At 48.2% G+C, this 10049-nt stretch overlaps 1 protein-coding gene across 2 annotated transcripts in view; it reads left to right on the forward strand.

Annotated features, from left to right (window-relative positions):
* The first annotated feature begins 2888 nt into the window (after positions 1-2888).
* Positions 2889-10049, forward strand: part of LMO4 (LIM domain only 4) — a 16912-nt gene continuing 9751 nt past the window's right edge. The window contains exons 1-2 of one of the 2 annotated variants that reach the window (XM_069571764.1): positions 2889-3687; positions 6472-6710. In XM_069571764.1, coding sequence (XP_069427865.1) covers positions 6475-6710 — 236 coding nt within the window. In that variant the 5' untranslated portion in view covers positions 2889-3687; positions 6472-6474. Of the gene's footprint in view, positions 3688-5829; positions 6279-6471; positions 6711-10049 lie in introns of those variants that run through there. The other variant, XM_069571856.1, reaches the window with a different exon arrangement.

Raw genomic sequence — 10049 nt, forward strand, 5'->3', positions numbered from 1 at the left:
AATATTTGTTTATTATTGAGCAAGAGCTGGGGCACTTTGATGTGGAAGTTGCCATATCAGCATCAAATAATCCGGCCTTTCTAGGGGCACAGATGGTGACATGGGTCTGTGTGGAACCTCTGGCTGTCTAACAGAAAAATGATTATGACTGGAAGACTCAGAGGACAAGAAGGGAAGGTATGGACAAAGCATTTTGGGTTGAGTGGGAGAATGTGGGCTTGATCTAAGATCAGAACATTTAATTAGAATGTAAGAAAAGAAATAATTTGAGTTTCTCTTTTTTTTCCAAAGCAGTGTATTCTTATTTGTCATTCAAGGTGAGTAGCTAAATGACGAGTCTATGACATCAAAAGAAGTTTCTTGAACTGCTGGGTATATTATAACATTATTATTTTGAATTCAGGCAATTTTACTATATACTAGGGTTATTTTGAGCACTGTTCTATATCAGTTTGATGAACACTTAAATACAGAACTGCCTTACCTGTAATGAATTTACATTTACACAGTTTTTGTAAATTCAGCATCAGTGAAAATAAAAGATTAACACTGCTACCCCATTCTATTAATAGCAGGCTCTTGCAGACCACAAATCGCCACAAATCGTACTACTGGTACTACTCGGATAAGGACTGCTAAATGCAAGGAATGCAGAAATAAAGACTACCCAGAGGTGGCGCTGTGGTTAAAGCACACCTGGATTTTGATTACAGGGACTGTATTTACTTCCTACCCCTCTAAATAGAGACTGTTAGCCATCATCGCTTTTGTATTTCTATAACCAGAATATCAGGAAATAAAGGTCTCTGGTAACATCCTCTCACCAACTCCAATCTGCAGGGACATGTGTAAAGTCTTCACTCCACTCACAATCAGAGAGAAAACACCATCTCCTAGGCCCTCCAAGCCTAGAGATCTGTATTCAAAGTTTTATCCATCCTTCTCTCTTCCTTTCCTTCCATAGAAACTATGATCCTTTGGACAATTACTTTGTGATATCTAATGTTTTGATTAGTTTTCTAACATTTAATTTTAAAATAAAGATTTCATTTTAGTGTACATACTTTGGGAAATAAAGCACCACAATTCCTTCCAGACCTATGTATTAAATGTTCTGTAGAAAATAATGTTCTTTTAAAGAAGAGGAAAGATAAAGACGATTTGGCTTGATTCCTTCATCTGTGGATGAGAAAATGAAGGGCCAGAGCAGGAAATTTACTTTACTTCCCCAGGTCAAATCAGAACTTAATTGCAGCCCACTAAGATCTCGTGTCATCTCATTTTGATTGTTATAAATTATTAACAAATTGAAGCTGAACTAGGGAATTAAAATGTGTGTATTATTTACTGGGTTCCTTTCACCGTTTGGTTTGAGTTTTCTTTACCAACCTTCAAGGAACATTACATCGTTTTAAGTTGGCCTTCTTTAATCACACCCATCTGCAGCTGTTTTCTATCCAGAACATTTTAATTATTATTATAGTTTTAAAGATTAAAAAAATATTTTTCATACATGCACAAAGTGATTTGATCATAAAAATGAAATTTTAAGTTCCAATCAATAAAAGTAAGCCATTTCATTTCAAGGTGCTAGACATATAAAGAGAGGCGCGTTCTGACTGGTATTTAAAAATGTCCTCTGCTTGATGTTGTAGGCAACGACTATAGTTTCTTTTGCAGACTTAGTTTTGATGGTTTGAAAGATAGAAATCCCCCCAAACAGACGCTAAAACCATAGATGTTGAACATTCGCATTGTCTGTAGCTAGATTCCTCCGCAGGTCCCCTTTCTCAGTCTAGCAGTGCTGTGTGTAATACAACATGAAAACTTGTCCCACAAGACTGGTTTTACTTAATGATACTTAGCAGAAGGGCTTTGCACTTTCATGATAATTTCCACCAGAAAAATCTCTCTGGAACTTACTAATAATAATCAGACCTAATATTAGCCTCAGATCGGAGATTTATTAAACCTATTTGGCAAAGCAGATAAAAGTTGAAGGACTAGGTATTTAAGCATCTAGGCTGAACTGCGGTACTAGAATGAGACACTCAGACTACCACCCTCAAAGCTTTCCTCAAAACTTGATTTACACTAGAAATAACTTTTCTTACTCTCCAGAGGCTGTGGGATTTCTCATACTGCGATAACTTCCATCACTCTGAGGGCTAAGAGAAATTTGGCTTCTCATCCTCTACAATGGGGGTGGATACAAGGGGCAAGGGTTTTTTCCCTAAAGTTTTCCTGAACTTTAAAAGTAGACTGTGTGATCTTTTTTACCAACGTTGATCAATACTTATGAAATGCCTACTGGGCCCTTAGATTATATATGGATTGATGGGAAGAAGAGGAAGTAAGCAGGCAGTGTTTCGGAACTACCGAGTTCCTGTTTCTACCTTGTGAATTAAACTTCCACTAAGGTTCATAAATTTCTAACATGGTGAATTTAAAAAACAAAAACAACACCTCAAAAAACACAGCACAGATCTCCACAGCTCGGATATCTCAGGAAAGCCTTTCTACCCTAACAGAGACCCATTTCCAAGGCAGATGTGAAGTAAGTTTTCCTAAAGGGCTCCTCTCGGCGCGAGGGGCGGGCTGTCCCCGAGGGACTAGTGGGGCGGGTCCCGGGGATACCTCGCGCGCACGGAGGGCAAGTGGGTCCCGGGTGCCTCGACTCGCCCTCCTGGGCCGCGGGGGACCGCCCCGGCGGGGTTGCGGCGCCTGGGTGACTTCTCCCCACCTGATTCCGGCCCTTCCCCGCTCCAGTCTCGGCCCGCTCCTCCGCCTGGCTCTCTCCCCCGCCCCCGGAGTCTCGTTTCAGTCATCCCTTTGTCCTTGCCCGGATTGGCAGGTTTTATTATTCCGCCTGAACAATCCGGCCGCCCAGTGGCTGAGGGTCGCTGACGTCGGCGGCAGAGCCGGGGAGTAGTTGGGATTTTGCTCTGTCAGTAACACATGTGTAAGAGCCGCGGAGGGAGCGAGCGAGCCGGCTAGAGGCCAGCGCCGCCGCCGCCGCCGCCTCCTAGCCGGGCAGCAGCAGCCCCGGCAGCGGCGCAGGCTCCGGCGCGCCGGGCCCCGCCGGCCACAGCTCCCCGCCTCCCGGGAGCACTCGCCCCCCGGCCGCCGCCGCCACTGCTCCCGGGGCTGTTGTGTCTGCGGCCGCTCCCCGGCTGGAGGTGCAGGAAGCTCGGCCGAGCCGCTGCCGCCGCCAGCAGCCCCGAGCGAGCGGGCGGGCGCGCGGGAGGGAGGCAGGCGGAGGAGGAGGAGGAGGAGCGCGGGCGGGGCGGGGGCCGCCGGGCGGGGGAATATACAAAGTGAAGCCACATTGCCAAACTTGCAGCAGCGATTGCAGCAGTTGCTGCCGCTGCGCCGCGCTGCGCGGGCCGAGGGCTCCTGCAGCTGCTCGCGCGGAGCCGGAGGCGGAGGAGAACGGCGAGGACCGAGACTGACACTTCTGCTCCCCGCCGCCCGCCACTTACGCGGGGCCCCCCAACCCAGCCTCAGAGCTGCGCGTTAAAAAAAAAAAGCGGCCCTTAGCCCCCTCCTCCCCTTTCCTGCTTCTGCGAGAACATCCCCCCTCCCTCCAGCTCCGCCAGCCGAGGCGCCCCTTCCTTGGAAGCCGAGCGGCTTCGCTCGCATTTCGCCGCCGTCGCCTCGCAATATTGCAATATAGGGGAAAAGCAGGTAAGGGGACGGCTGGGGAGCCGCGGGCAGGGAGCGGGGAGAAAGAGGAGAGGGCCGATTTGGGCCGGGGCTGTTTTCTTTGGCTTCCTTCCCTTGACCGTCCCAAATTGCAAGTAAACAATACGTCGGCTTAGATAATGCGCGAGTCTGAAACTACCGAGGCCGGCCTGCGAGCTAGCACGGAGGACAGCCCCGGGCCGCCAGCTTTGTAGCGGTTCCTGCTTACAAAAGGGTTCTTCTTGGAGATGGGTCTGTTGGAGACCTTGGAGGGGGGTGGGTGGGTATGTTTTCAGTTCCGAAGGGAAAGGCTGGATGTGCTATAAGGGTTTAAGTCTGAGAAGTAGTGTGGGGGAAATAGTCACGACCCTCCACTCCACCCCCCCCCCCCGCCCCCCACACACTATTTTTAAAACAGTGGCAGAAAGGATCTAAGTGAGCAAGATTGGGTATTGATGGTTCTTTTAAAAAATTCCTCTTGGCTTATAAGTCTTTTGTTCCAATCCAGAAGAAATCCGGTGAATCACCTAATTAAAATCAAGACATGAATTAAGCATCCATTTTTGTACTACAAATTGCCAGCGCTACGTTTGTCCCTCCCTTGGTCTCCATTAAAAAACACCAGAGACGTTGTTAAAGGGGGGCAGATTTTGCCTCTAGCTGCCAGTTCTGCTTTCTATTTCACTGACTATCCCAGGACCTAAATTGCTTGGCTATGTAATTACTAGAGTATAAGCCTATTTAACTTAAAAGCTTTCTTTCTTTTTTTTTCCCCAACTCTAAATGAAACTTGATGAGGGCCCGTCCTTAGTTATCAGGGGAGTCAGTTTCTGGTCAGTCCTCTTGATTCATCTCTTTTAGATTTAATCAGCATTAAGGTATTGCTTGTCCTTAAGAGCTTTAGCTAATGGGGTTACTGGATGCTTTTCTCAGTGTAGTGTTTCCTTTAAAAAAAATACATATATATTTACCTCTCACCAAAGATGGGGGCGGGGAAGAGCTTGGAATCTCCTCCCTCCCTCTCCTCTTTTAAAAAGGAATTTGGAGCGATTAAAAAGGGGGGGGGTGCGGGGGTTGTTTAAAGACCTAGGGCAGGAAATGCAGATTCATTTGGGTTAGGGCAAATTGTAACAAAAAGCAATTCCTCGAGTAAATGCATCAGATAAATCAATTTACATAAAGGTATGATGCATTCGGATAAATGCAATGCTAATGGGTTTTAGAGTGGTCCTGTTTCCAAAGTCTCAGGGTTTTGTTACAGCTTAATTGGTGCAGTTCTCATTCTGGTTTATTGTGCGGTCACTGGACACACGTTCCGGGACTCTTTCGGAGGAAATGTGTTTAAAATCGGCCTATTTAAGGAACCCGAGTCCTTGTTTCGTTCCCTTCCCCTCATATTTTTTTTTTCCTCCTGCAGTAGCCAAGTTGGGCTGGGGACAGGCAAAGTTCGCCCTCTCCCTTCTGAGGTATCAGCTGAATGTCTTGAGCAGATAGCTGGGAGCCTCGAGGGGAGCCCACACTCTCGGCTTACGGAGGACAAAGACAAAACAGGCTGCTTAATTGGCAGTAAATAACTTGATCTTTTTATAGAATAAGTGACTGGAGGAACACGAGGACTTTATTGGACTCAGGATTGGAGGCAACAAATTAATCGGTTTAGGCTAAGCTTTATAAATTGATTCCTATATTATACCCCAGTTGCTTCTCTCGTGACATTCATTAGAAAGAGTGGGGGATTTTTAAAAGCAGTTTTTGGTGACTGCAGGACTGGCTCGGAGATAACTTGTGCATCCTTTAACAGTTCCTTCTCGCATATTATCTGTAACGCACCCCTGGCTCCCCCCGCCCCTTTGGAGGAACAAAGCTTTAGCATTTAAATTGCTGATCAAGGGCAGATTAGTGAGACCAAAGTGGAGAGTGTTTGTATAGGAAGTTAACAGGCATCCTAAAGTTCAATGATCTATTATTCTTGCCTGTGTCCTGAAAACCCAGAGAAAACACTGATTGATCTTCAAAATGAAATGAGATTTGGAACAATAATGGGAGATGGCGGTCACCACAATGGCATGTGAAAGGTGCTGTTTAAAATACGAAAAACCAGTTTCGCAACTTTACACCCCCCCCCCCCCCCCCACACACACACACACACACACGGTCTCCTCGCCTTCCCTCCCACCATCACAGTCTCCATCTCCCCTCTGCTGGTTCCTCCCTCCTTCCCTTTCAGAAAGCCGAACTATTTCCAACTTGTGAACTGCAGCTGCACTTCCCGGGGCAGAGCTCGGGAGGGAACGTGGCTCCGGCGGGGGCCGCCGCCTCCCCACTCCCCTCGGCGAGCGCTCTAGGCTCGGCGGGGCCCGGGGAGGGGCCGGGCGCGGCGGTGGGTGGGTTTGACCCTTATTTGCTGGAGGCGGGCTGCGGAGGAGGGGAGGAGGGGGCGGAGGCGGGGGCCGGGAGGAGGCGCCGCGAGGGGTGGAGCGCGCCGCGGAGCCTGGCTCTCGGAGTTTTGACAGTACCCAAGCTGAAATTGTCAGCGGCGGAGAGCGCTGGAAAGTTGAGAGGAGCTCGTGGCCCCAGAACAAAGCTTGAGAAAAGTAAACAGGCGGCTGCTGCCGGCAAGACTCCCTCCTTCCCTCTCCCCGTCTTCCTCCTTACCGCCCTTGCTCTGCTGCTTCCTTCCAGCAGCTCTGGGGGGGGAACGGGTTCGCTCTCTAGCGCGGAGATTACTAACTTTTGCATCGCCCCTGTTTTGTCTCTTTCTCCCTGTTCGCTTCCCGCCCTCTGCAGACCATGGTGAATCCGGGCAGCAGCTCCCAGCCGCCCCCGGTGACGGCCGGCTCCCTCTCCTGGAAGCGGTGCGCAGGCTGTGGGGGCAAGATTGCGGACCGCTTTCTGCTCTATGCCATGGACAGCTACTGGCATAGCCGGTGCCTCAAGTGCTCCTGCTGCCAGGCGCAGCTGGGCGACATCGGCACGTCCTGTTACACCAAGAGCGGCATGATCCTTTGCAGAAATGACTACATTAGGTAAGACTTGGCTGCCTTTTCCCCAACACTGGCGGGCAGAGCGGTAGCAAGGCCAAAGGTTACCAAGGATTTTAAGGAAAGGAACAGGGCACCTCTTGAGAATACACCTCAAAAACCTGGCTGGCTGAAATTTAAGGGGTTAAAGAAGCATGTGTTAGTCTTCCAATTTTTAATGGCAGATTAATGGCGAAGGCCACACTAACTGAAAACTGCACATCTAGTGGGACTGGGCCGCTAGGTGTGCCAAGGTTGCTCACTCCCAGGACCAGGGTTTCAAGTGGTCAGCCCCAGTTGGACCCTCCACTAAAAATAAACATTTCTAGTGGGATTTAAGCTGCTTTCTTAAAGCAAGGTAGGGGCCCACACAGAAACTCGGAGACAAAAGATTGACTTAAAATTTTGTGTGGTTAGTAAGAAAAGATTTGCGGATGGTGATGGCTGATTATTATATTTACATAAGCATCTTAAACTTTCTTAAGTAGAAAACTGACTCATTCTTTGTGCCCCTTGTGAAAACTGCTGGTTACCTATCAGTTTAAAGACTTGTCATTTTTCTTGTAGCAAAGGAACCCAAACAAGAAAAAAAAAGCTTAATGGTAATGTTTCTCTTTTTGTACTGTTACTTGGAGGCTCGAAATACTCCAGTGTTAGTGTGTGGTTTGTGATGTAAAATTTTGCAGTGCTTTCAATTGAGGAATGTTCAGATTTTGGGTTTTTTTGTTGTTATTTGTATCACTGCCCTTGATCCCCAAAAGAGATTTAGGAAAAGAGACTATAGAATTATACTAATCTTGCATTTTAAAGCAATGTATACGAACATTCATATGCCCATGTAAGCAGCCTTTTCCAACAAGTTTCAGTGCAATTAATGGGAAGAATTCAGGAGGTCAGGTGCCTATACGATCTTTTCAGGTGAACTCAAGCTACTTAAACTCATTAATTTGAAAGGAGGCATTTGAAGGATTACACATTTAATTTGAGTAAATGGTTTGATAGACTGATGCACATGAATGCTTCTAGGAGGTGTTCTGTTTCAACATCCAGTAATTAAAAAAAAAAAAACCCACGCCCACACGGTTGATATTAGAATACCGCTCACTTTAAAAAACTGCGTTCTATTTAAATTTCTGCTCTAAACCGTTTTCTTTATAGAGATTAGAACAATTTTTGCTCTTTCTTCAATGTGGGTTAATCAATAGATGAGGTATTTTTTTGAAGTGTAGCTCTATTGTGATTCCCTCACTCTGGGTCTAAAACTGCAAAAGACCCCAGTGCAATACGGAGCTGAGTAGTATGGCTATGTTTAGCGCAGGGATATCATTAGTATAACATGATGGAATAAGTTGACATTTGGTTTTCCAGTAATGTAGTACTGGCCTCCTCAATCAGCCAAGTTAAAAAATATATATAGATACAGGAAGGGGGCGGGCTTTTATTTTTAAATTAAGAGGGCAGCATTAATTTCATAAAGTGTTCTTTTAGAAATGTTGGAAAACCAGCAGGAGCATGGGTGTAATGCTTTCTTACCCTTCTTCCAAGCAATGCCATGAGCTTTGACAGTATTGTAATTAAATAGAGAGCAAAACTGTGGTAAGGAGGGTGACTTAAAAGGGGAAAAATTGACAGTGCTGTTCAGAAGCAGTGAATGGTACAGATTCATCTCTTCTCCATGTGCCTCCAGAAAACGTTCTGATTACCACTAATTAAAAAGAAGATGGGTCCACTTGCATTCCCTTGGGACAAGTTTAGGCAAGTGGCTTCCTGGGAATCACTTCATTTCTTTCCTTATTCTTGGGAACAAATATCAATGCCCATTTGGTGTTTTTCTCGTGGCTTAATGGAGAAAGGAAGGATGTGTGCCCAACCCCAAGCTTTAATTAATTGAGCCCATATTCTCCTTTCCTTTCTTTTTTCCTTACTGAAAACTGGAACCATTGCTGGTGAACCAGAGGATACCCTGAGAACCTTAGATTTGTCCTGGAGAGGTGTTCTAGCTCAGTACCAAACTGATCCTTTCCTCACACTGCTCAGAGCTCAGCAGCAGCATCTTCCCCCCTGCCCCCTGACTCCCCATTTTTAAGGGATCTCCATCTCCTAAGACTTCCTTCAGTGTTCCTTCCTTCTGCCCACCAAGATGCCAAAAGGGTGGGAAGGTGGGGAGGCGCGTGTTCCGTTCCCTATCAGCTACTCCTTCCCAGCCTCCCCTCTGTCCACTTGTTGAAGGCGCTTTCAATTCTGCAATGACGGCCGCTGAGGAGCAGGACTAATCCGCTCGGCAGCTACCAGGTGAAGGGGACTCTTCGGCTCTATGGCCCCAGCTGGGACCACAGAGCGATTTATTAAGGGGCTTTTAAACTGTCTGACTTTGAGGTTGTGGGGTTGTTTTTTTTTTTAACCAACCAAGATCTGGCTAAAAAGCTTCGGGAGAGCTGGGAGAGGCCCGGGGAGGAGGGGGTTGGGGGAGGAGGGTGCCGCTTTTCCCTAGTCCCTTGCCCCTGCGCAACCAAGTGTCGATTGGGCAGAACTGAACTTCTGCCTCTTCTCCCTCCCAAGATTTCAAATAAAGCCTTGCTGCAGCGAATCCGCACAATTAAAAGCTTTAATTAGTGGCTCCTCCATTTTCTTAGTTCTGATGGGCTTTATCTAATGAGATCTGGTCTCTGGCTTAGATCTGCTCCGAATGACGTGTCCGCAATGAATGAGAGCTGCGTCGCAAACAAAACATTTAATTAACAAAATTGGCCTCTAAGAGAGAGAGGGAAAGACGAGGAGGGGGTGAAGGGAAAGGAAGGGGAGGGTGGGTCTTAAAGGGGCCAACGCCGGCCAGGCCCGGCCACCTTAGAAAATTACAAAAGTAGGCGAGCCTTAGCAGCGCCCTTCCCCCTACTGTCCCCCAGTTCCCGAACCCCCAGCTCAATCCTAGCGCCACCAAGTAGCTTCAGAAACTCTGATTCTCTTTCTTCGAGTCCTCCTTCTCTACCCCCACCTCCGGCCCGAAGACTGGCGAGGAAAGTGCAGCGAGAGGAGGAAGTTCGGGGAGATGGACGGGTGGGGCTTCAGGTCCTGTGAGGCGAGGAAACGCGCCGGAAGCCCGGTTGGCGGTTCTCGGCGTGCCGGGTCTCGTCGGCTCGCTCGCTCTACTGGGCGGGGGCCAGGCTAGGGGCCGGTGGCGCCCAAGGCCGCAGTGGAGGCGCTCGGCCGCTTGGCCGGTGCCTCGGGCCCGCGAGGGGGCGAGCGCAGGGCGGGAGCTGGACGAGTGGGTCGCGCTTTCTCTCCCTGGGCTCTGCTCAGGAGGTTCACGTGGCGCCCGCAGCCGCAGTGAGCGCCGCGCGGCCAGGG

Source organism: Ovis canadensis, chromosome 1, assembly GCF_042477335.2.
Source record: "Ovis canadensis isolate MfBH-ARS-UI-01 breed Bighorn chromosome 1, ARS-UI_OviCan_v2, whole genome shotgun sequence".
Taxonomy (NCBI): domain Eukaryota; kingdom Metazoa; phylum Chordata; class Mammalia; order Artiodactyla; family Bovidae; genus Ovis; species Ovis canadensis.